The following is a 26,154-nucleotide window of genomic DNA, read 5'->3' on the forward strand; positions in this document are numbered from 1 at the left end:
GTTGACTGTCGCCACAGAGCCGCCCCCCCCCCCCCCCCCCCCAAGGAGTGCGGAGCACTGGGGGACGGACATGGGTGTCTTCCTGTGTAGTGGCGTTGTGGGATGCTCACTGGTTGATAGCAGCGTGTGCTAAGTGACCATACTGTCTGTGCAGGGTGGACTAGCGCTCGTATAGTCCGCCATCCAGTGGGGGGGGCGGACTGGTCGACCTACATGTGTGAACTGGACGGGCACAGGAGATGTTGTTGCAGTACCGGCGGAGAGGGGGATGCGAATCTTGAGCATCCCGTCGGTGCTGAACATTGCGGTAATGGCAGCCGTATCCACCCCATTTGGGATAGGGACTGTGCGCAGGATGGTGATGTGTGACGTGGGTGTGGACCCACGTGAAGTGTCTCCTATGCAGAGGATGAAGATGGATCCCTCGTGGAGCTGCAAGGAAAGCTCATCGCATTGGCACTCAGAGGCATTGATTGCGATGCAAATTTCGTCGACAGTGGATGTAGGGTGCACTAGGGGGGGTGGGGGCGAAAAGTAACGTAGTTCAGAAGAAACATTGGAACACTCTGTGGAGGTATTGGGTACCAACACTTGGGACGGTGTAATGTCACACGCAACATGAGGTTGAGCCTGAGGTTGTGGATTGTCACACGCAGTGCCTGTTTGGAACGAGGGTAGCATATCATTGTACGCAACCGCTGAGTTGCCCTCGGGTGTAGGCTTGATGCACATACGATCATGGTGGGACGCAGGAGGGTGGGTGGTCTGTGTGGGATCGGGGTCATCACCCTCTGATGGAAGAACACTTGACTCGGGGGGGGGGGGGGGGGGGGGTGTTACAGATTCTTCAATCGTCCAGGCTGGTTTCCCGCGTTGGAGGGAAACTGTCTGCCGGCGACCACTGACGAGAATGTCCATAGTATTGTCCCTGCGAGACACTACTCGATGTGGGCCAGAGTAGGGTGGTTGTAATGCCGGTTTGACCGTGTCATCCCGTAACATAATGAACTCACAAGAGTCCAGTGCCGCATGCCTGAACACGCGAGGGCGGATATGTGGCCGTGGAGGGGGCATGCGGATCGCGGCTGTGTGTCTCCGGACCCGTTCAACTAGCATGGGGAGGTCGGACAGGTCGGTGATTGCTTCGTCGTTGACAAACTCTGTGGGGAGGACTAGGGTCTCGCCATACAGGGGCTCTGCGAGTGAAGCCTGGAGGTCTGTCTTGTAAGCCGTGCGTATTCCTAGCATAACCCCGGGAAGGGCATCGCACCACTCACCACCATGGCACATGAGTGCCGCTTTCAGCATTCTGCGCCACCGCTCGACCAGTCCATTGCTCTGGGGGTGGTAAGCCGTAGTGCGGAATCTATCCACCCCACAGAGGACGCAGAGTTTGTTAAACAGCAGGGATTCAAACTGTCTTCCCTGGTCGGTGGTGATGGATGTAGGACAGCCAAATCGAGCTGTCCAGGAGGATACAAATGCACGTGCTACGGAATCTGCTGTGATGTCCTGCAGGGGGATTGCCTCCACTCAACGTGTAATGCGATCAATGCCGGACAGGATATACCTGAAACCATCCGATACGGGTAATGGTCCTATGAGATCCACATGTACATGACGGAAGCGGCCTTTCGGGATGTCGAATTTACCTAGACTGGGTTGTGTGTGCCTGCCAACTTTGCTGCGCTGGCACAGTAAACAAGCACGAGCCCAAGTACGACAATCCCTCTTCACACCTGGCCACACAAAGCGTTCTGTAACCAGGCGCGTAGTAGCCTTAGCACCAGGATGTGGCAGGTTATGTAAAGTACTGAACACTTGGCGACGCAGCGCAGGGGGAACAATAGGCCGAGCGGTGCCCGTGGATGTATCACACCACAGCGGCTTGGCCGAGCACGGTAGGTTGCACGAAATGATCTGAAGGGAAGTATCTGGGTCCTGTCAGAGGTTGTGCAATTCGGTGTCACTGTCCTGTAAGTGGGCCAATTCATCGAAATTAATGGGGGATGAAATTGCAGTGATACGTGATAGGTAGTCAGCCACCACATTTTCTGACCCTCGAGTGTAACGGATGTCTGTTGTGTATTGGCAAATTAAGTCCATTTGCCGGAACCTACGTGGGGGAAGGTCAGTAGCGGGGTTACGGATAGCCTCCGCAAGGGGGCGGTGGTCCATGAAGATTGTTATATTCCTTCCTTCAATGTCTGTGCAGAAATATTTTACAGCTTCATAAACTGCAAGCAATTCTCTGTCGAATGCTGACCATTTACGTTGAGCTGTAGATAATTTTTTGGAAAAAAAAAACGGAGTGGTTGAGTCGTGTCATTGACATGCTGTTGTAGGACTGCACCGATTGCGAAATCACTTGCATCTGCTGTAATCGAGATGCAGGCATCTGGCAAAGGATGGGCGAGAGTGACACCACGTGCAAACGCTGATTTAAGGTCTTCAAAAGCTCTCACCATGCTGTCAGACCACGGTACTCGGCGACTGCCTGAGGTTTGTTTTCCGGCCAATGCATCAGTCAAAGGGGCTTGAATTGCTGCCGCCATCGGCAGGTTACGACGGTAGAAATTGACAGTTCCTAAAAACCGGCGTAATTCCCGAAACGACACTGGGAGGGGTAGCTCACGAATGCAGTCAACCCGCTCCTGCGGGGGGCATATACCATCCGAGGAGACTGTGTACCCCAGAAAAGTGACAGCGGTGCAGCGGAGTTGTGACTTGTCATTATTGATCTCGACTCCGTTACGTGTCAATAAGTCCTGTATTGTGGCCAGGTGGAGTTCATGTTCCCTGTCAGAGGGGGAGAAAATTAGTATGTCATCGAGGTATGCGTAGCAATATGTGCAGTTAAAAAGAAGTGAGTCTATAAAACGCTGCCAAGTTTGGGCCACGTTTTTGAGACCATAAGGCATGTAACAAAATTCGTACAGGCCAAAAGGTTTGATTACTGCTGTCTTTGGGATGTCACTCTGTTCCATTGGTATCTGTAAATATGCCTTGCGGCAGTCCAAGACACTGAAGATGCGTGCTTCGCTAAGAACTTGCGCAAAGTCTTGTATGTGAGGTATTGGGTAATTGTCTAATACCGTCCACGCGTTGAGGCGACGATAGTTGCCGCACAGGCGCACAGTGCCGTCCTTTTTGGGAACTAAATGTATGGGGGAGGACCAGTTACTGTCTGATGGGCGAACAATGCCTGTCCTTAGAAGGTCCTCCACTGCGGCTTTAGCAAGGTGTAGTTTATGTGGTGGCAGTCGGCGCGCTTTATGGCGCACTGGAGGCCCATCTGTCGTGACAATTTTGTGTGTCGTGCCATTCGTAATAGCGTTCAGCTTGGCTGGCGAACTCATTTGGGGCCCGTCGTGAACGGGGATCGGTAGCACACGAGAGTCACTAACCTGATGTGCCAGGGAAGCAGTCTGCTTCGGTGTCGACAAAGTTCCATGAGGTGCATCTGTGGTGTCAGGTGGTGGCGGTGTTGGCAGGCGTTGTAAGAGGCGTCGTGCCTCGGTGAGGGCTTGCATAGCCGATGATCTGGCACGGTTCTGTTCGACGTTGTGAGGACGGAGATCGTCGACTGCAGGGCGTTCAGGCTGGAGAAGGGCAGTGGAAATCGTGAGGCTGTCTGCCGATGAAGAGCACTTGATGGGAGCTGTGCCCAGGTCGTCGGGCAGCCGAGAGGGAGGGGGGGCCGAAGAGGCAACTGAACACGCAATGTGCGTGGACGAGGCGTGGTGCAATAATGCGGCTGACTGAAGATCTGGAGACAGTCCGAAGTGGAAAAGGAAGTTGATGCCTAATACTGGATCTTCGACATCAGCCACGTAGAAGGACCAAGTGAACTGTTTACCGGGTATGAGTTCAATAGGTAACTTGGCCAAACCCTCGACACGAAGTGTCGACTTATTTGCTGCTTGAAGGGACAGTTTGGTTGATGTTGTGTCCTTTACAGAAAATGTGGGAGGTATGACACTAACGTCTGCTCCAGTATCGACAAGAAAATACCGGCATGAACCTACATCCAAGGCGTATAGACGGCCTCGTGGGGTGGGGGATCTGACAGAATGCAATGTCTGTGGGCGCCCCTGCCTGTATCCGCGGGCCGTGGCGCCTACTGCGGCCCGCGTGCAGCATTTGGGAATGCGCAGGGCGGATGGCAGTTGCGAGCGGCGTCCCTGAAAGTGGTGTGAAACCAGCATATGCGTGAATTGGCTATACTCGTCCCGCCAGCCGAAGCATCAGGCAGGGCGGGCAGGCGCTAACCCGGTTGGGGTGGGGAGCGGCTGTTGCCGACCCGCTGGTGGTTCCCGGTCTTGGCCGCTAGGTGGCTGCTGTTCCGTGTGCTGTCCGCGATACGCACGCGCCCGGCCTCTACCACCCGACGGTGGAAGTATACACACAGGGTTACCAACCTCGGCGGTGTTAGACACTGTGTTGTGTCGAATAATGGCGTATGCCTGATCCGCCAGCCGTAGTTTATCCTCGAGTGACGCTGCGGTATGTGGAAGCAAATTTAACTGTAGTTCTTGTGGCCGCTTCACCAGCCACAATGCCCAGAGTGCTAAGTTTGGCAGGATCTCGGTACCGACCTGTGCACGCAAGCGTCGCCACAGCTGTGAGGGTGTTCTGTCGCATAAAGTCTCATCGTAAATTATGTTGTGAATAGTATCGGCCGGCGGACGAGAGAGGCGTTCGATAAGTAATGCGCGAGCAGAGGCATATTTGTTGCTCTTAGGAGGGTTCAGCAATAAGTCACTGATGAGATCAGGGTGGTCGTGCAGGTTGTTCACTAAACACACGAAATGGGTGCTGTCGTCCACAATACCGTGTATGTCCAACATGTCCACCAAAGTAAACCACATCAGTGGGTTGTCCGGTTGTAACGGCGGCAGCTTCGGAAAACGGCCGGGGGCCAGTGTTTGCGGGGCTGTAAGAGGGGCACGAAACACACGGGGATTCTGCACGGTGTTCACTGGTGCGAAATGTGCCTCAGTGGTACGCGATGTGTTGCGTTGAACGTCTGTTAGCTGTGTAGGTGAGACGTAGTATCCAGTCCATGTAGGCACGGAATCTGTGCGGCCACACGACAAGCACGTCGCGGCAGGGGCGGGCGGGTCAACTGCTGGTGCAGCCGGAATCTCGAGCAGAGGCGCGAGATTGCGATTGAGCGCCGAGTGATGGGGCGGAACCACGGCAGGTGCGTCGCCCGAGGTGTGCGCGGGGTGGCAGGACGGGTAGGCGTATAAATTGTCCGGCGCGGTTGGCGCGAGTGTCCCTTCGACCGGCGCAAAGGGGGGCACGTTAAACGGCAGCCGTGTATGTGGACCCAGAAACTGGCCAGCCGCGTGGTCCATGCTGTGCGGTAGAAACTCGGGGTTTCCGGGGTCCTGTGCTGAAGAGGCATTCTGTTGAGTGTAGAATGCCGTAGAAGGTGTCTGCGACGATGTGTACAGCACCCGGTGTGGTATGCCAGTAGAGGTTAGAGTCGTCCGGCCAGGCGAGGCAAACACGGGAGATACGAACATTCCCGATGTATTAGTGGCACACGGGGTGAAGCGTTGCGCTTCACAATCGAATGTCCATTTTGCGGTCGCGGTGTCATGCACTGCCATAAAAACTGGAGGCTGCGACATTGTCTATTGGCGCAAAACCAGTGATACACAGCGAGCGACTGCAACGTATTTTCGCGACTCGGGGTCACCAATGTGGGTTTTTATGGCTATAGTGACGGTCCACGCACCAAAAATTCCAACTTATTACGATAAGGCACTTTTATTACGGTTCGTATATTTACAGAAACACAAGAAAAACAATGCACAATTTCACGACACGTGTATCACTAGTCAAGACGCAGATGGGACTGCCAAAGAAGCTCGAGTCCCCAAAGACCTTTTACTCTGCGCTTCGCTGGTGAAGTTACTGGCAGTCGACTGTCGCCACAGACTGTTACAAGAAAAATGAAAATTTAATTAGTCATCTTCAGCAGTCTCTGGCTGAAATTGAGGCCTGGGTGAGAAATAATGGTCTGAAATTAAATCTAATAAAGACACAAATCATTCGCTTTACCACAAAACAAGCTGTACAGGATATACTAGAAATAACATATGAGGACAATCACTTTGCCACCACGAACAGTACCAAAATTCTAGGTGTAATGCTGAACAAGAATTTATCATGGACAGACCACATAGATGACATGTGTCACCATCTAAATAGTCTAATATTTGCAATGAATGTTATAAGCAGTATAATAGAAACACCAGTCATAAAAGTTGTACATCATGCATATTTTGTATCTGTGATTAGATAAGGTATAATTTTTTGGGGATCTGATAAAACAAACTTACAGAGAGTCTTTAGGCTACAGAAAAAACTCATTAGAGCCACGGCAGATGCAGAAAAAAGACAATCGTGCAGGCCCCTGTTCAAGGCCCTTGATCTTATGACTGTTCCTGGCCTCTATATCTATGCGACAATTAAGTTTTCTAAACAAAATCCACAACTTTTTGAGGATAACCTGTTTAAGCATGATTATGAAACAAGAAACAAATATCAATATAAGTTACCAATTCATAGGCTAAAGCTGCTGCAGAAGACACCTTACTATATGGGTATGAGACTGGAAAATAAGGTCTATGAAAAATTTAAAAATTATGGACAAGAAGAAGTTGGACATCATTTTAAAAAATACCTAGGAAGTAAATATTATTACAGTGTAGAAGAATTTATGACACTGTCACAAATAACTGTGCCTGATGTTACATTTTATTCTGTCATGCTAAAAAAGTACTTTAAGTAAATGTTTATTCCTAATTTTACTTTATTTTCAACATGATTATTTTAAATCATTTTGTGGTACTTAAAATTAAAAATTACCTGTAATTATTCTGTATACTTACAATTAGAAGTGGCTTTAAACTGACAACTCACCTATGTCCCAATCAACTGATTGTATATGACATGTTATGTGCGAATAAAGTTTCTATTCTACCATCGATCTCCTTACGTGAGGCAGTCTTCTTAGAAGCGGGCCCAATAGCCCTTTTGATACCCGAATACACTACACCAATGTCTCCGACACCTAAATACTCCTGTATACTTGTACATAGTTTCTCCCAGTATGTATGAATGCAGTTGCAAACTGTGCACTTAACAACTACCTTTGCTTTGTTTAGATCATTGTGGGTAGTGTTGCAGTGGTTTCAGTTCTAGTTGATAGTTGCCTGACACTTAGAAACAAGGAGGGGTTTCAACACATCAATATTCTCAAGGACCCAATCTCAATGCAGGGATTTTGTACCAAATGTAGTTTATTGATTCATCCAAAACTAGTTTAAAGACTGCTTTATTACACGATGGTAACATGTATGCATCTATACCTGTTTGATATTCTGTACATATGAAGGAAAGCTATGAAAACCTAGAAATAGTGCTAAGTAAAATGGGCTATTCTGCTCATGGTTGGATGATGTATGGTGATCTAAAAATAACATGCATGCTCCTTGATCAGCAAGGTGGCTTTGCCAAATTTCCATGATTCTTGTGTGAATGGGACAGTAGGGCTAGGGATCAACACTGGCGCAGAAAGAACTGGCCTGTGAGTGGGTCTTTAAAACCTGGTGAGAAAAACATTCTACGCAAAAACCTTGTAGATCCAAAACACATACTCCTACCACCTCCGCATATAAAGTTAGGCCTAATGAAACAGTTTGTAAAGGCTTTGCCTAAAGATGGACCTTGTTTTAAGTATCTCTGCCAAAAGTTTCCACACCTTTCAGAAGCTAAACTAAAAGAAGGCGTCTTTGTTGGACCTGACATTAGAAAATTGATGTTTGATGTTAACTTTGAATCCACAATGACCTTAAATGAGAAAGAAGCATGGGTATCATTCAGGCAAGTCATTACAAAGTTCTTAGCACATGGAAAAGACCCAGAATATGTTTCTGTTATAGCTACAATATTGTTGTTGTTGTTGTTGTTGTTGTGGTCTTCAGTCCTGAGACTGGTTTGATGCAGCTCTCCATGCTACTCTATCCTGTGCAAGCTTCTTCATCTCCCAGTACCTAGTGCATCCTACATCCTTCTGAATCTGTTCAAGAATATGCCCTACCAACCGATCCTTTCTTCTAGTCAAGTTGTGCCACAAATTTCTCTTCTCTCTAATTCTATTCAATACCTCCTCATTAGTTATGTGATCTACCCATCTAATCTTCAGCATTCTTCTGTAGCACCACATTTCAAAAGCTTCTATTCTCTTCTTGTCCAAACAATTTATCGTCCATGTTTCACTTCCATACATGGCTACACTCCATACAAATACTTTCAGAAACAACTTCGTGACACTTAAATCTATACTCGATGTTAACAAATTTCTCTTCTTCAGAAATGCTTTCCTTGCCATTACCAGTCTACATTTTATATCCTCTCTACTTCGACTATCATCAGTTATTTTGCTCCCCAAATAGCAAAACTCCTTTACTACTTTAAGTGTCTCATTTCCCAATCTAATTCCCTCAGCATCACCCGACTTAATTCGACTACATTCTATTACCCTAGTTTTGCTTTTGTTGATGTTCATCTTATATCCTCCTTTCAAGACACTGTCCATTTCGTTCAACTGCTCTTCCAAGTCCTTTGCTGTCTCTGACATAATTACAATGTCATCGGCGAACCTCAAAGTTTTTATTTCTTCTCCATGGATTTTAATACCTACTCCGAATTTTTCTTTTGTTTCCTTTACTGCTTGCTCAATATACAGATTGAATAGCATCAGGGAGAGGCTACAACCCTGTCTCACTCCCTTCCTGACCACTGCTTCCCTTTCATGTCCCTCGACTCTTACAACTGCCATCTGGTTTCTGTACAAATTGTAAATAGCCTTTCGTTCCCTGTATTTTACCCCTGCCGCCTTCAGAATTTGAAAGAGAGTATTCCAGTCAACATTGTCAAAAGCTTTCTCTAAGTCTACAAATACTAGAAACATGGGTTTGCCTTTTGTTAATCTATCTTCTAACATAAGTGGTAGGGTTTATTACAATATTAAGAAGTTTGAAACTTTAAGATGTTTAATGAGCCTGAAAGTTCACTTTTTGAACAGTCACCTTCATTACTTCCTGGACAATATGGGACATGTTAGTGAGCAGCGAGGAGACCGTTTTCACCAGGACATTAATGTGATGGAAAAACACTACCAAGGCCACTGGAACACCAACATGATGGTGGACTACGGTTGGTCACTTCACCGAGAAGTTCAGCAAGCAACTCATTTTAGAAAAAGTTACACAAGAAGCTTCAAAGAAAAAAGAGAAAAAAATACAAACCAATACTAGCTGACAAGTGAAACCTCTATTAACACATATCAATTTTAAGTAACTTATTGTAAATACAAACCATGCTTATGTTGTAACAAATTGTTTGATTAATTTCCCCATTTACTGTATAGCATAGGATTTTTATGCTATATAATAAAAAGCATATTGCTCGAAAACTATGGGTGATACAAAAAACTAAGGGTAGATTTGGATTCAGCTCACAAAAATCTGTAAAAATCAGCTATCAAAGTAAAAAAAGTTTTTTAAAAAATTTTTTCGTTGTCCTGTGTAATTACTCACTTCATCGTGTCTGCCTTTTTTGTAAATGGGTCGTATTTCAGCGTACTTCAGTCTATCAGGAAAACATCCTTCCTCTAAAGATTGATTCATTATAAGGGAGAGAGGATGCGCAATACTATGGGTGACTGCCTTTATAGTCATCACAGATTGTAGTCAAAAAAAGCAACAAAGGGTAGAACACTATTCCAACCTCTACACACCTACATCCGGTCAACACCAGCTCAAAAGAAATGGAAAAATTTCTCAGCTGTCAACTTGCCATGAGCTGGATGCTGTGCCTGAGGAGGATCTTCAGAAAGCTGTAGTGTGGCTTAAATGCAGGAAACACCGTGGTAAAGACAGTATCCACAAACAACTTATTAAACTGATTAAACTCCTCCCAGTGCTCTACTGCCTTTGTTTGAAGTGTTGGCCTGAGGGTACTGTACTGCAGAAGATGTGTGTTGCCAACATTGTCACTCTATATGAAGGTAAAAGCAGTCATGGTGGTTGCAACTGCTACTGTAGAATTTCAGTTCTTAGTACCATTGGAAAAGCGTTTGCCCATGTGGTGCTGTGTAGACTGGAGAAGCTTGCCGTGCGTGTATATCGTGACGTAGGTTTTGAGCTCGGTGATCTACTACCAAATGATCTTCACACTCTGACAAATTCAGGAAAAATGCCATGAGAAGAAGACCCCATTGTTGATTGCTTTAATTGACCTAAATAAGGCGTTTGACACAGTAAGCAGGCATGGACTCTATACTTTATTAGTGAAGATAAGGTTCCCTCAAAAAACTTTTGAAGATGATCAGGGCTCTTCATGATGATATGAAGGGTGCTGTGATATTTGGAGGAAGCACAGCAGGCCTTTTTCTTGCAAAAAAAAAGGAGTTTGTCAAGGCTGTGTACTGGTTCCTACCTTGTTTGATATTCATCTTTTGGGTTTACAGCTCTTTTCTTTCTTCTGTGTTTGCAGTTAAATTATGGAATATAGGTTCCACCTTGTTACATCCTAAAATTATGTTCATTTTTATAGTAGTCCAATAAACAAAACCCACTGATGATGGCACAGAGATGCTGAAACATGTTTGGGTAACATGAAAAATCAGTGTTGAAAAAAAAAGGCAGAACCTATATCCCTTGTATGCCATATTCTTCTCGTTAATTCTCAAAGTTACTTTTGGTGAAACATAACTTTGCATCCATCTGCATACCAGACCTGACAGGAAACTTTACAAAATCTTGTTACTCAGATCCAAGAACTACCAGCATTACTGTGAGAACTTATTTGTTAGTAACCTTTATTTGCTGACAATGCAGCATCATAATACAGGGCGTTTCAAAAAGAAAGAGCAGATTTCAAACATTTATTTCTCAAAAACTACAAATGATAGAAACACAATTCCAACGGTCCTTCACTCAATATGAGTACCAAATGTTACACAACAAATATCAAAACTGTACCTCAATATGAGCACCATTTGTTACACGACAAATATCAAACCGGTATCTCATTTCTTGCCACACACGACGCAACTGGTCTTTAGTTACCGAATTCACGGCCGCAACAATTCGATGTCGTACCTCTTGAAGAGTAGCGGGCATAGGTGGGACATAAACACAGTCCTTTATGTACCCCCACAAATAAAAATCGCAGGGAGTAAGGTCTGGTGACCTGGGAGGCCACAGACGATGACATTGATCTTGTGCTCCTGCTCTTCCAATCCACCGTCCTGGAATGGTGTTATTTAGGTACCGTCGTACAGGTTCAGAGAAGTGTGGTGGGGCGCCATCTTGCATGAAGATGAAGTGATTTGAATCTTCCTGAAGTTGAGGAAATAGCCAGTTTTCTAACATGTCCAGGTAAATGGTTCCTGTGATAGTTTTCTCCATGAAAAAGAAAGGTCCATAAACTTTGTTTACCGAAATTGCACAAAAGACGTTAACCTTTGGTGAGTCTCTTTCATGTTGAATAACGTCCCTCGGAGTTTCACTCGCCCAAATTCGTACGTTATGCCGATTAACTTTACCAGAAATGTGAAACGTTGATTCATCTGAAAAAATTAATCGTTCGGCAAAATTGTCCTCTTCCATGTCCTGTAGAATTGCAGTTGAAAATTCGAACCTTTTGTTGTGGTCGTCAGGACGCAATGCTTGCAATAACTGCAGTTTGTACGGCTTCATGTGCAGACGGTTACTCAGAACGCGCCATACCGTTGTTTTAGACATGTTTAGTTCGTGACTTGCCCGTGCCGTGGATTTTCTAGGGCTCCTTTCGTAAGCTGCACGGACACGCTCGACATTTTCATCCGATGTGCGTGGACGACCCGTGCTTTTTCGCTTGCAGATGCAACCATCTTCTACGAATCTGTGATGCCACTCATAAATTTGCTTATGACGAGGCGGCTGTTTGTTGAATTGACGGCGGAATGCACGTTGCACACCAACAATGGACTCTAACTTTGCAAATTGCAGCACACAAAATGATCGTTCCTGTGGTGTCGTCGCCATTTTCCTACAAACAAACGCCAGCGCCACTGCGGATTTGCATGGAACTTCTGCGCGGACCATTGAAAAACTTTGAACCTTTCTCTGACAAGAAACGTTTGAATTGTGTTTCTATCATTTGTAGTTTTTGAGAAATAAATGTTTGAAATCTGCTCTTTCTTTTTGAAACGCCCTGTACGTACTAAAGACGACCTTCAAAGTCTTATGGTTCTGTTTGCTGCTACATGCAAGCTCTTCTCCATGTCTGTGATTGTAAAGAACACTGCAATTATAGTGAAAGGATACACAGATATGCCTGACGTAAGATTAGATGGCTCCTTGTTGAATGTAATCTACAAATTCTGCAACATCAGTTTGCTGATGTCAGAAGATCTTTCTCTACACAATGAAATTAATGCAAGAATTGGCAAAGTGGTGAATGCTTTTGGAGAGTTCTGCAGTAGAATGGGGATCAACAAACGCTTTATGGTGACTGCAAAAATGATTGTCTATCAAACGCATCCTGAGCTCACTCTTGTATGGTGTTCAGACCTGGACATCAAATGCCAAACAAGAACATAAGCTCAGCACCTTTCATTTGCAGTGCTTATGAAACATTCTTGGCATAATGTGGAGGGTCTGTGTGACAAATGAAATGGTCCTGAATGCTGCAAGTCTACCAAGTGTCCCTGCCATTCTCAAGGTACATTGCCTGCTGTGGGACACTTAATCTTATGGACCGCTCCTGTCTTCCTTACCACAGTTTAGTTATTGAGATAGCACATGCCAAGGGACCCCCTGGAAGACCTGCTTTGCACTTTGCTGTGAGCATGATAGGAATGCATTTAATGTTGACTGTGACAAATGGGAGGAGTTTTCTGAAAACTGTAGCAGATGGAGGAAATTCGTCAAGGATGGTAGCAAGTTCCATGGTGATGCCTCGCTCAACCATTTATCTGCAAAATGAGTATGTAGACAAGCATCTCTGATGAACCCTTCTTTTCTTTTGGTGTGGGATACACTCGACCCAACTGTGGGTACCTGGTGATATATTGCATTGGACCACTGAGTCACCAAAGAAAGTGCCTGTGTGATGCTACATAAATCTTTCATTAGGATATATATATGTCATTGATGTGCTCATAAACCTTCCATTAGGATATATATGTCATTGATGTGCTCATAAATCTTCCATTAGGATATATATGTCATTGATGTGCTCTTCAGGCCAAAGACTGGTTTGATGCAGCTCTCCATGCTAGTATATCTCATTTATATCTTTTCATACCTACAGCACACTGCATGTACTTGAACCTGCTTACTGTAGCGATGCCTTGTTATTGCTCTACTATTTTTACCCCCCACACTTCCCTCCATTACCAAACTTATGATTCCATTATGACTCAGCATGTTTCCTTTCAACTGACCCCTATTTTTACTGAAGTTGTTTTGAAAATTTGTTTTTTGTCAGTTTGATTCAGGACCTCTTAATTAGTTACTCAGTCTCCTCATTTACTCTCCAGCCATCTTCTGTGATACTTGATTTCAAAAGCTTCTATTCCCTTCTTGTCTGAACTATTGTTCATGTTTCAGTTTCATACAAGGCCGAACTCCAGACAAATAACTTCACAAATGGCTTCCTAACACTTATTTTCTTTTTCAGAAAAGATTTTCTTGCTATTTGCTAGTCTGCATTTTCTATCCCCTTTCGTTCTGCCATCACTGTTTGCTGCCAAGATGGAAAAACTTGTCTACTACTTGTAGTGTCCCATACCCTCAGTGTGATTGGATTTAATCAGACTAAATTCCATTACCACTGTTGATGTTTATCTTTGAAAGACATTATCAGTTCCATGTTCATCTGATCTTCCAAGTCCTTTACTGCCTTTGAAAGCATTATAATGTCATCAGCAAACTTAGCTTTAATGGCAATACTGAAGACTGTAATGCTGTTATGTTCAAATAAAGATTACTGTTACTGCTATGGCAACTACTACAATTACTAATAGTTCACCCCTCATGATCTCATTGTTAACAATATGGTTGTCTCTAAATTTCCTTTCTGTCTTTATTCTTTGATAGTGGAATTGGCATCATGAAGCTACATAACTTGACGGTGTTATTGCATAGTAATGCTTACTGACGTCTAAAAATGTCTGACTCAGTTGTGATTCATTTTTAGAGATTTATAGTCTTTGATATGAAATGTCCTGTGGGCTATATTATGTTGCAACTAGTTGACTGTGCGATTACTGCCATTTAAAGATGTGCTTTTGCATTGTTGCACTTGTGCTTCAATCCTGTCATATTGTTGCAGTTTATGGAAGCAGTTCAGTTTAAGTCTAGATTGTAAATGTAATTATTACTGTACTGCATCTCTTTAGGTGGATATTTTTTGATACTCCTTTAATCTGCATACAATATACAGAAATCAACACAAACGGCTCTTGAACAAACTGGCCTCCTAAGAAGAGGGAAACATTAAGTTATAAACTACTCCACTGTATCAAACTATAAAGAATATACAATTATTCCGCTCCCGGGATTGGAATGACTCCTTACCCTCTCCTTTAAAACCCACTTCCTTTCGTCTTCCCCTCTCCTTCCCTCTTTCCTGATGAGGCAACAGTTTGTTGCGAAAGCTTGAATTTTGTGTGTATGTTTGTGTTTGTTTGTGTGTCTATCGACCTGCCAGCGCTTTTGTTCGGTAAGTCACCTCATCTTTGTTTTTATATATAATTTTTCCCACGTGGAATGTTTCCTTCCATTATATCAATTATTTAAAGTAGTTCTCAAGACTACCTGTTATATAAATTGTACTATAGTATAAGCGAATACCTTATATCACAGATGAAAAAAAGTCTACCTAAATTTACTATCTACTAACATTTTCTTTTATATTGAAATGCATATGTGATCACATTTGTCTACTGAAGTATTCCTATTTTATTAAATATATCATGCTGTAATGTTATCATCACATTACATATCTTCCAGTTAATACATACTGTTCTCATTCTCATGGCATAATCTTCACTATATTTATATTAACATGTCCAACATCATACTGTGCATATTGTACAACAAATAATCAAAAGAATCAATAAGAATGAGAGGTATCTCTTACAAAGTTCATCTGTTTCAGGTGACAGGTGAACCAAAGCTAAGAGGTAAGCTACGATTCCGTGCAGTTGTGAGGAAAGTGTTTGCCAACCTCTATTGGCTGACTGAAACTGAAGAAGAGGAAATAGATGAAACTGACCAACAGAAAATCTTGGCTCTGAAGCGGAAAAGGGGCAAAAAGGGCACACTTTCCCTGCAGGTAAACTTAATCTCAATTTGTTTCTCAAAGAAAACGCTTAATCTGCTCATTAGCGATGTGATTATTTGTGTTTCAGGACAAAGCATCATTTATGAAACCAGCAGAATATCGCTCTGAGAAGGAAAGAGAAATCCTTAGTAGCATTATTTGTGGACTTCAGTGCTTCAAACGTTATCCTGAGGTGTATGTTCATAACTTCACGTTATAAAATTTGTGTATTTGTATGTGTGTGTGTGTGTGTGTGTGTGTGTGTTGTTGTTGTTGTTGTTGTTGTTATACTGAATAATGAATTTGTTTTAAAGCTTAGCATGTTATGATCATTTTATATGTACTTGCTTATGGCTAAGTACTTCCTGATTCCTAATAATCTCTGCGGAGATGTAATACCACTCAGGTACACACACACACACACACACACACACACACACACACGCACGCACGCACATGCACATTCACACACACAAAAGCTTGCTGTCACTTGTACTTCAACCATTGCTTATTAATGTGTAGGAGCTGAAATCTTCAGAATATAAATTGCTGTGTCTGATACCTGACAGAGGGGAGGGTGGGGGTGGGGGTGGGGGGTGCCATCTGCTATTTGGGTGTGTTGCCTTTTCTTCATTTTAATTGGTTTCTACTCGTTCCCTGCACCATAACTATCTGTTTGTCGTTGTTTGGTTTTTTCATTTCAGGACATACTTTTTTACCTGCATGTCAGTTTGTGATGAAGGAAGCTGGGTTATTTTTACTTCACCTCTTGTTTTGCCATCTGACTTCTTAAAAATAATTTTTTCACTTGTAACTAATTACCATTAACATACCCGAGTATAATCTGCCTTTCCATAAAAGAGAAAAATTGGCCCTCAGTTATAAAGACTATAACAGCAGATCTAATTTTATGTTTATTTTTATGAATGTGATTGAGTTTCTTATTTATTTTGACTATTACTAGTTGTATATTTACTGTTCATCGTAGTGATGGATGATATAATGAGTACAGTAGCACAAGTAATTGGTGAAAGGAAGATGAAAGCTATGGTGTTTGCAGATGATCTGATGATTTGGGGGAATAAGGAGGAGGAAGTACAAGAGCAGTTGGATGTATGGGAATGAACAGTACAGGAATATGGGATGAAATGTAGTATAAGTAAGAGTGAGGTAATTATCACAGCAAGAAAGAAGGAGAGAGGAACAATGGGAATAACAATTGGTGGGGAACGATTGAGGAAAGTGGATAGTTTCGAGTACCTAGGAAGCCTGATACAGGAAGACGGAAATAAACGAGCGGGGGAGGAAAGCAGAAGCATTTTGGAAGTGTGTCAGAAGCCTGATGTGGAGCAAAGATGCATCCCAAATCAGTAAAAAGGTTATATACCAGTCATATTATGTCCTGATCCTGACACATGCATCATAAACCTGGGTTATGAAAGAAAGAGAGAAAAGTAAAGTACAAGCTAGTGAGATGAAATTCTTGAGAAACAGTATTGGAGTGACAAAGATAGACAGGTTAAGAAATGAGAGGATCAGAGAGTTAATGAAGGTGGAACCATTAGAGGAGGAGATAGAGTAATCAAGACTGAGATGGTATGGACATGTGAAGAGAATGGAGGAGAAGAGGATACCCAGGAGGATACACGAGATGAAACTGGAAGGAAAGAGACCAAGAGGGAGACTGAGAGACAGATGGCTGAAAAGAGTGGAGGACTGTGTCCAGAAGAAAGGAGACGATTGGACCAAGGTGAAGACGGAGGGATGGTGGCAAGCCAGAAGATGATGTAGAGGCCTGTGTTCCATACAGACCTGGCCAGAGGCTGGAAACTGTCCAAGATGATGATGATGATCTTTGTTATAAGGTGAAATCAGTAATTGTTTCATAACTTAAACTCTATTGTTGACTTGTAAACAAATATAAATTCTGTACTAATTATAAATATTTGGAGGAACAACTAATAGTATTCGTAAAGGATTTATTTGGCTCTATTCAAAAACATGTTAGCAAAGCCAGCCCTTAATTAATTCCAAAGTAATTAACAGTTTTGTCAACAGTATTGTTTGCGTAACTATGTATGTTAATTTCATGATTTAAACAAATAATTCATGTTAACCCTTGTAGTAGAAGAAACTGTTAAAAAGAACCAATTTTTCAATGTATTCAGTTAATTTAATGAGAAGTTTTAATTGTAATTTCTGTAAATTTAACTTTGAACAATGAGTAGTTTCAGTACCTATTATTGTGAGTATATATAAGGGCCAGATTTTTGGTCTCAAGACAGTCAGTCTGTGGCAGAGTTTCAGACAAGAAACCTGTGTTGGTTAGAACAACAACAATGCATCAACTTAACTGTTAAATAAGTGAAACCATTTAGGCTGTGTGTTAAAACAGTGACATAGTCCCTTTCCATATGTACCTTTTTATTCTTCAAGAAATGTGAACTATGCGGTTAGGCTTTTACTGCTCGTAGATGTTCAACAGTAAACTATTGTAGCAGTATGTGGATGTTCGCCTGCAACCTATTAATGAGGCTTATCGAAAGTTAAACAATAGTGAACTGGCCATATAACTGAGTATATTGGAGGGTTGTGAATGGTGAAAGTAAACAATTGTGAAACGCAGATGTGCACCTGTTGGCTACATCGTTTGAAGTAGTCTGTGTTTGACTTCCACCCCCCATTTTTAAGCTAGTATAGCAATGCAGTATGTCGACACTGAGGACAACAAACGAAGAAATAAAGCGGGCGAACCGTCACATGTTCATGTATGCTACCGTCACATGTTCATGTATGCTCTATCACTGTATTTTCCTTTCTTATTTTTGTTGTATGTATAAAGAGCCATATTTATTCCAGAAGTGAAGCTTTCCTGGACTGTTTAGATATAAACCAATAATTGTTTATTCATTTCATTCAAGTTGTTCAATGCCAGGGTTCACAGATAGTCTCTTCTTACACACATTTGTAAAAGTACTGATTTTTTTCTCTCACAAAATGATTCACAGACCTGATTTTGCCATTTAGCTCTTGGGCACCATGCCTAAGAGATATTAGATGATTTGTTACATACATTTTGTGTGTTACTTTCAGTGTACATCCCAGAGAACCCTTCATGATCATTTTAAATTCTTCCAAAGGCTTCTCAGTGTCGTTTTAGCTACCAATATCTGTTAACAGTATATGGGAGCCTTTATATTTTATGAAGTAACAGCTTTTTCATGAGATGAGAAAACATTTTATTTTCTAAGCACAGATCAAAAACTAACAAGAATTAACAACTCGTAACCAAGCCGACTATGGCAAAGATAAATATCTATCAGCTGCAGCTTTCACCCGCTGTTTTTGGCGCAGTGGATAAATGACGTCGCCACAAGTATATGGTTCACTGATTAGTTTGTAGTTTGTTTGTTCATGTTTTATTATCAACTACAACTGACATGGACACATGAAAAGTAGCATATACAAGTTACTTTGAATCCATTGTTATGTATGGTATTGTTTTTGGGGTAATTCGACAAACATAGTGCAGATACTAAAAATACAAAAAAAAAAATCTTTCTAAATATGTGCACTGCAAATCACAAAGATGTCAACCATTATTCAGAAAACTTAAAATATTAACTCTGCCATCCTTATACATATATGAGATCATTTTATTTTTGTACACCACGCATGAATTATTTTAGAGAAACCATTTTGTCCATCCACATGATACTAGAAACAATGAACATTTTATGCTCCCCACCCACTGCCCCGGCTGTATGCCAAAGGACCTCAATACATGAGAATGAAAATTTGTAATAAATTAAAAGGCAACAAGTTGATGCAGATGAATTTAGGTTCACTTAAAAGAAAGCTATGTGAGGTACGGACACTGAAGTGTTATTTCTCAGTGGATGAATTCATGAAGGGCAAACTGGAAATTTGAGCTGGATACAATGTGTTACATATTACAAGAAATATCGTTATAGTGTTATTATTTATTGTAGTGCTATTATTTGTTAATATAAAAATCATTGTAACTGTATTATAAATTTTTGACATGTCTCCTGTACACAGACCAAATGGATTGCAAATGTACGTCATGAAATGAATAAAACACAATTCACTACATAATTGTGGATGGATGCAGTGGGTTTTATAATGCCTTGCACAGTGAAGTGATTACCCATCATGTCCTGGCAGTAATTTGCCAAAGTTTCTTCCTTGACTGTCATGTATGATAGGAACTTTGTCTTGCTCATTATTCACTGCCAATGCACTGCACTTTTGTTTTTTACCAATCTGTGAATAATTTAGTTCAGAATCATCACAAAATTATTCATCTCTGGAAGTTTATCATGTATTACAACTTGTTTGTTAGTTTCTTTACTCGGAACTATTGTAGGCGTAACAGTTCACATATTTTCTCACTTGAATTTTCCATTACAGCTTATTAAAAGTGACTTGCTAGCGTTTGTGAGATCATAATTTTTTGTGACTCACATTTTGTTGCTTTAAACTTATTTATATCCTTGTATAGTTCATTCATAATAAAATGCAGATTGAATACACATTCAGTTAGTTTCAGAGTTTCATCCTTATAATTTATACAAACTTTTTTTACCACCAATATTTACTTTCTTGAGGAAATCACGAAATACATTTACCCTGTCTGCCATCTTACCAAGTAACATGTAGATGGAAGACTCAGACTGTCAGCTGGTACTTTCTGTCAAATATTCACTGTGGTTTGTCAAGGTGGTAGTAGAGCCTTTGTCAGTAGAGAGGATGATTAAGTCACGATCTATTGTGAGGTTGTGGTTGTATGCTCTTTCCTTTGTGGATATATTAATGTTATTGGGAAGGGAGCTAGGAAAGGAGAACGAGGCCAAGTTGGAGGTAAGGAGTTTCTAGAAGGTAATCAGGTGTGGTTAGAAGGGTGTTTAGGTGGCAGTGGGGGAGCATCGTGGTTGGACAGAGATATGGACTGGAGATGTAAAGTTCATTGTTGGATTTTAGTTGGCTTTGATTCCAGGGTTTCCTGGCAAAAAAAGTGTATCGACTGTAGGGATTGGGTGAAGGTGAGTATGTCTTTGGTGAACCCAGTGTAATTTGATTCAGGTGTGGGGCTGAAGATAAGGCCTTTGGATATGACTGAAACTTTTGTAGTGTTGACTTTCTTGATAGACTGTTAAGTAACAGTGTTTGGGGTTTGTTTGGTTTCTGACTTTTGTGGGATCTTCGGAGGGATTTTTGAGATATGTGTCTGATGGAGAAGGTGAGCAAGGCTGGTCTGGGTGCTATGAGGGACCGACAGAAGGTTTCATTGTTGCTAGGAACAGGTTAGGTATTGTTGGACAGTGGTACTCTAATGTGGGAGCAGGATATTAGTAAATTGGAAAACTTTTGGAGGTAATCTTCCTGCCTCAAACTGTGCTAGCTCCTCTCCTGCTCCCCTATCTTGACCTCTCTCACTGTCACCACTGCTTCACTCATTCTGCATTCATTCTCTGCAATCTCCCTTTTCCTCTGTTCCATTTCCCCCACCCATCTATTCAATGCATAAGCCATTGTGCACCACACACAGCTGCCTGCACCGGAATGAGCTATCTCATTAACTTACTACCTCTCCCAACCATCGCCACCCTTCTTCCTATCCGTCCCCCTCCCACCACCTCCTTACTCTACCTCACTATTCCTTACTCATTTCACCTAACCCACCCTCTCACCCTAATCGAGCAGCATTTCTGGCACAATGTGCTCTTGTTTATATGCCTTAAGACTATTCAACATGCCAACTATATGGTGAGCTGTTACCTTCACTCTTTTGTATTTCCCCAGTTTATTCTTGAAATAATTTGTTTGGCTCATTTCTCATAATTTGTAATGGTGATAGTTAAGTTTTTATTTCCTTCATTAGCTGATATTATTCTCATCCCTTCTTCCAGTGCTAAATCTTTATTTATTTTATCAATTAATTTACATTTTGCTTTACCAATACTTAAGTTTAGACCCCCTTTTTTATATTCTTGCATCAGTTTTCTCATCATATACTCTAGAGCTAAACCAGTTTATCATCTTCATATTTTACTGAGTACACAGAATATCACTTATTGGGATCCCCATATTTTTATAGATTTTCTTCCATTTCTGTAGAGTTTCTTCTGTATGTTTCTACAATATGAGTGGAAGTCAGTATCACTGACATTATTTTTTTGTAGCTTGGAATGCAGATTCTACCCACAAAATTGCGATGTGATTAGCTTACAGTTAGGATACAGTTAGTTATAGACAATCATTCATAATTGTTATAACAAAGAAAATAATCAAGTTTTGACAGTAGAATGTAATTGGATAGATAAAGAATTTACTCACCAAGCGGCAGCAGGAGAACACACGTATAAATAAATGTTTTACATAAACAAGCTTCTGGAGCCAGCAGCTCCTTCTTCTGGCAGAAGGGTTGAACAGGAAGCAAGAGGATTGAAGGTAAAGGACTGGAGAAGTTCGGGAAAAGGGGTAAAGTTTGAAAAAGCCACCCTGAACCCCAAGTCAGAGGAATTTACCTTCTGATCCCATCCGGTAAGTCTCCCCTGACTCGGGGTTCTGGGTGCCTTTTCCGAACTCTACCCCTTTTTCCAAACCTTTCCAATCCTTTTCCTTCACCCCTCTTCCTTTCCTTTCAACCCTTCTGCCAGTAGAAGGAGCCACTGGCTCCAAAAGCTTGCATATGTAAAACCTTTTTTGATATGTGTGTTCTCCTGCTGCCACTTGGTGAGTAGATTTTTATCTATCCAATTACATTCATTGTTAGACTCACACAACCCTGTGGCTGCACTGTAGGACTCACAATTTATTTTCTAGTGAGTTTCTTTGCATATTCTGTAAATGGTTAGGGTGGTGTAACGTGTGTGAGTTGATGGGTCTGAATGCTGCAACAAATAAATAAAACCAACTCCAGACTTGCATTTTTGTAATGAAACAATTCATTATATGCCTAAAAATTGTGTAATCACAGCATAGTAAGAGTCAGTAAGTTATCAAGCTTCCAGTTTGAAATAATATTGTAAATTGTACAACATCTTGGTGCTCTGTATGAAAATTCACTTTCAATCTCATGGAATAATAATTGCCACTTTTTAACAAAGTTAAGGCTACTCTGTTCATATGTATGTGTGAGATTGTAGAATCTCAGACTGTTGTAACTCTCTCATTGCCTTCCACATGTACCCTAAAACAATAACTGAAACAAAAAAGACACAGTTCTCTTTCCCAGTCCAAAAACAAAGCTACAGTCTTACTTCTTTATGAAACATAGTAATATTGGTAGTTAATTTTTGTGTTCTGCTACCTTCCTGTTCTCATTGTCAGTTTTTGCAGGTACTTCTGATAACACAAATGCTGACACAAACATTCAGCTGTCACAGTCTCCTAACACTTCATTCTCATAAAACAAAACAGTGCATGAAACACAAAGTAAATTTTTATATCTAAAAACAAAGAAGATGAGACTTACCAAACAAAAGCTCTGGCAGGTCGATAGACACACAAACACAAACATACACACAAAATTCAAGCTTTCGCAACAAACGGTTGCTTCATCAGGAAAGAGGAAAGGAAAGGGAAAGACAAAAGGATGTGGGTTTTAAGGGAGAGGGTAAGGACTCATTCCAATCCCGTGAGCAGAAAGACTTACCTTAGGGGGAAAAAAGGACAGGTATGCACTCGCACACACACACATATCCATCCGCACATACACAGACACAAGCAGACATTTGTAAAGGCAAAGAGTTTGGGCAGAGATGTCATTCGAGGCGGAAGTAAAAAGGCAAAGATGTTGTTGAAAGACAGGTGAGGTATGAGTAGCGGCAACTTGAAATTAGCAGAGGTTGAGCCTGGCGGATAATGAGAAGAGAGGATATACTGAAGGGCAAGTTCCCATCTCCGGAGTTCTGACAGGTTGGTGTTAGTGGGAAGTATCCAGATAACCGCCACAGGGTGATCCTATTTACCAACAAACACTGTGTGCCTGTGTCCATTCATGCGAATGGACAGTTTGTTGCTGGTCATTCCCACGTAGAAAGCTTCACAGTGTAGGCAGGTCAGTTGGTAAATCACGTGGGGGCTTTCACACGTGGCTCTGCCTTTGATCGTGTACACCTTCCGGGCTACAGGACTGGAGTAGGTGGTGGTGGGAGGGTGCATGGGACAGGTTTTACACCGGGGACGGTTACAAGGGTAGCAGCCAGAGGGTAGGGAAGGAGGTTTGGGGATTTCATAGGGATGAACTAAGAGGTTACGAAGGTTAGGTGGACGGCAGAAGGACACTCTTGGTGCAGTGGGGAGGATTTCATGAAGGATGGATCTCATTTCAGGGCAGGATTTGAGGAAGTCGTATCCCTGCTGGAGAGCCACATTCAGAGTCTGATCCAGTCCCGGAAAGTATCCTGTCACAAGTGGGGCACTTTTGGGGTTCTTCTGTGGGAGATTCCGGGTTTGAAGGGATGAGGAAGTGGCTCTGGTTATTTGCTTCTGTACCAGGTCGGGAGGGTAGTTGCGGGATGCGAAAGCTGTTTTCAGGTTGTTGGTGTAATGGTTCAGGGATTCCGGACTGGAGCAGATTCGTTTGCCATGAAGACCTAGGCTGTAGGGAAGGGACCGTTTGATGTGGAATGGGTGGCAGCTGTCATAATAGAGGTACTGTTGCTTGTTGGTGGGTTTGATGTGGACAGACGTGTGAAGCTGGCCATTGGACAGAAGGAGGTCAACGTCAAGGAAAGTGGCATGGGATTTAGAGTAGGACCAGGTGAATCTGATGGAACCAAAGGAGTTGAGGTTGGAGAGGAAATTCTGGAGTTCTTCTTCACTGTGAGTCCAGATCATGAAGATGTCATCAATAAATCTGTACCAAACTTCGGGTTTGCAGGCCTGGGTAACCAAGAAGGCTTCCTCTAAGTGCCCCATGAATAGGTTCGCGTACGATTGGGCCATCCTGGTACCCATGGCTGTTCCCTTTAATTGTTGGTATGTCTGGCCTTCAAAAGTGAAGAAGTTGTGTGTCAGGATGAAGCTGGCTAAGGTAATGAGGAAAGAGGTTTTAGGTAGGGTGGCAGGTGATCGGCGTGAAAGGAAGTGCTCCATCGCAGCGAGGCCCTGAACGTGCGGAATATTAGTGTATAAGAAAGTGGCATCAATGGTTACAAGGATGGTTTCCGGGGGTAACAGACTGGGTAAGGATTCCAGGCGTTCAAGAAAGTGGTTGGTGTCTTTGATGAAGGATGGGAGACTGCATGTAATGGGTTGAAGGTGTTGATCTACGTAGGCAGAGATACGTTCTGTGGAGGCTTGGTAACCAGCTACATGGGGCGGCCGGGATGATTGGGTTTGTGAATTTTAGGAAGAAGGTAGAAGGTAGGGGTGCGAGGTGTCGGTGGGGTCAGGAGGTTGATGGAGACAGGTGAAAGGTTTTGTAGGGGGCCTAAGGTTCTGAGGATTCCTTGAAGCTCCGCCTGGACATCAGGAATGGGATTACCTTGGTAAACTTTGTATGTGGTGTTGTCTGAAAGCTGATGCAGTCCCTCAGCCACATACTCTCGACGATCAAGTACCACTGTCGTGGAACCCTTGTCCACCGGAAGAATGATGATGGAATGGTCAGCCTTCAGGTCACGGATAGCTTGGGCTTCAGCAGTGGTGATGGGAGTAGGATTAAGGTTTTTTATGAAGGATTGAGAGGCAAGGCCAGAAGTCAGAAATTCCTGGAAGGTTTGGAGGGGGTGATTTTGAGGAAGAGGAGGTGGGTCCCGCTGTGATGGAGGACGGAACTGTTCCAGGCAGGGTTCAATTTTGATAGTGTCTTGGGGAGTTGGATCATTAGGAGTAGGATTAGGATCATTTTTCTTCATGGCAGAGTGATATTTCCAGCAGAGAGTACGAGTGTAGGACAGTAAATCTTTGACGAGGGCTGCTTTGGTTGAATCTGGGAGTGGGGCTGAAGCTGAGGCCTTTGTATAAGACAGAGGTTTCGGATTGGGAGAGAGGTTTGGAGGAAAGGTTAACTACTGAATTAGGGTGTTGTGGTTCCAGATTGTGTTGATTGGAATTTTGGGGTTTTGGAGGGAGTGGAGCTGGAAGTGGGAGATTGAGTAGATGGGAGAGACTGGGTTTGTGTGCAATGAAAGGAGGTTGAGGTTTGCTGGAAAGGTTGTGAAGGGTGAGTGAGTTGCCTTTCCGGAGGTGGGAAACCAGGAGATTGGATAGTTTTTTAAGGTGGAGGGTGGCATGCTGTTCTAATTTGCAGTAGGCCTGTAGGAGGATGCTCTGAACAGCCGGTGTGGATGTGGGAGAGGAAAGATTGAGGACTTTTACTAAGGATAGGAGTTGACGTTGATGTGTAGGTGAAGGGTTAGGTGGGAGAGGGCAATGGATTGTTCAGTTTGGAATTGGTATAGGGACTGATGGAAAGAAGGGTTGCAGCCAGAGATGGGAACTTTAAGTGTGAGGCCTTTGGGGGTAATGCCAAATGTCAGACAAGCCTGAGTAAATAAAATATGTGAGTGTAATCTGGCTAGGGCGAAGGCATGTTTTCGGAGGGAATGTAAATAAAACTTAATGGGGTCGTTGTGGGGGTGTTGTGAGGGCGACATGGTATTAGAAGGTGGAAAGTGTAACATGAGGCTGAAATGAAACTGAAAATAAAAATAAAAATATATGGGGAGAGATAAAGGTGAACTAGAAAGCAACTGGAGATCTGGTGTGAAAAAAGGCGAA

At 42.7% G+C, this 26,154-nt stretch overlaps 1 protein-coding gene across 3 annotated transcripts in view; it reads left to right on the forward strand.

Moving 5' to 3' along the window:
• Nucleotides 1-26,154, forward strand: part of LOC124805521 — a 185,983-nt gene that overhangs the window by 50,181 nt on the left and 109,648 nt on the right. Inside the window, exons 2-3 of one of the 3 annotated variants that reach the window (XM_047266085.1) lie at nt 15,235-15,411; nt 15,488-15,592. In XM_047266085.1, coding sequence (XP_047122041.1) covers nt 15,235-15,411; nt 15,488-15,592 — 282 coding nt within the window. Of the gene's footprint in view, nt 1-15,234; nt 15,412-15,487; nt 15,628-26,154 lie in introns of those variants that run through there. The other 2 variants (XM_047266087.1, XM_047266086.1) reach the window with 2 other exon arrangements.

This window comes from Schistocerca piceifrons, chromosome 7, assembly GCF_021461385.2.
Source record: "Schistocerca piceifrons isolate TAMUIC-IGC-003096 chromosome 7, iqSchPice1.1, whole genome shotgun sequence".
Lineage (NCBI taxonomy): Eukaryota > Metazoa > Arthropoda > Insecta > Orthoptera > Acrididae > Schistocerca > Schistocerca piceifrons.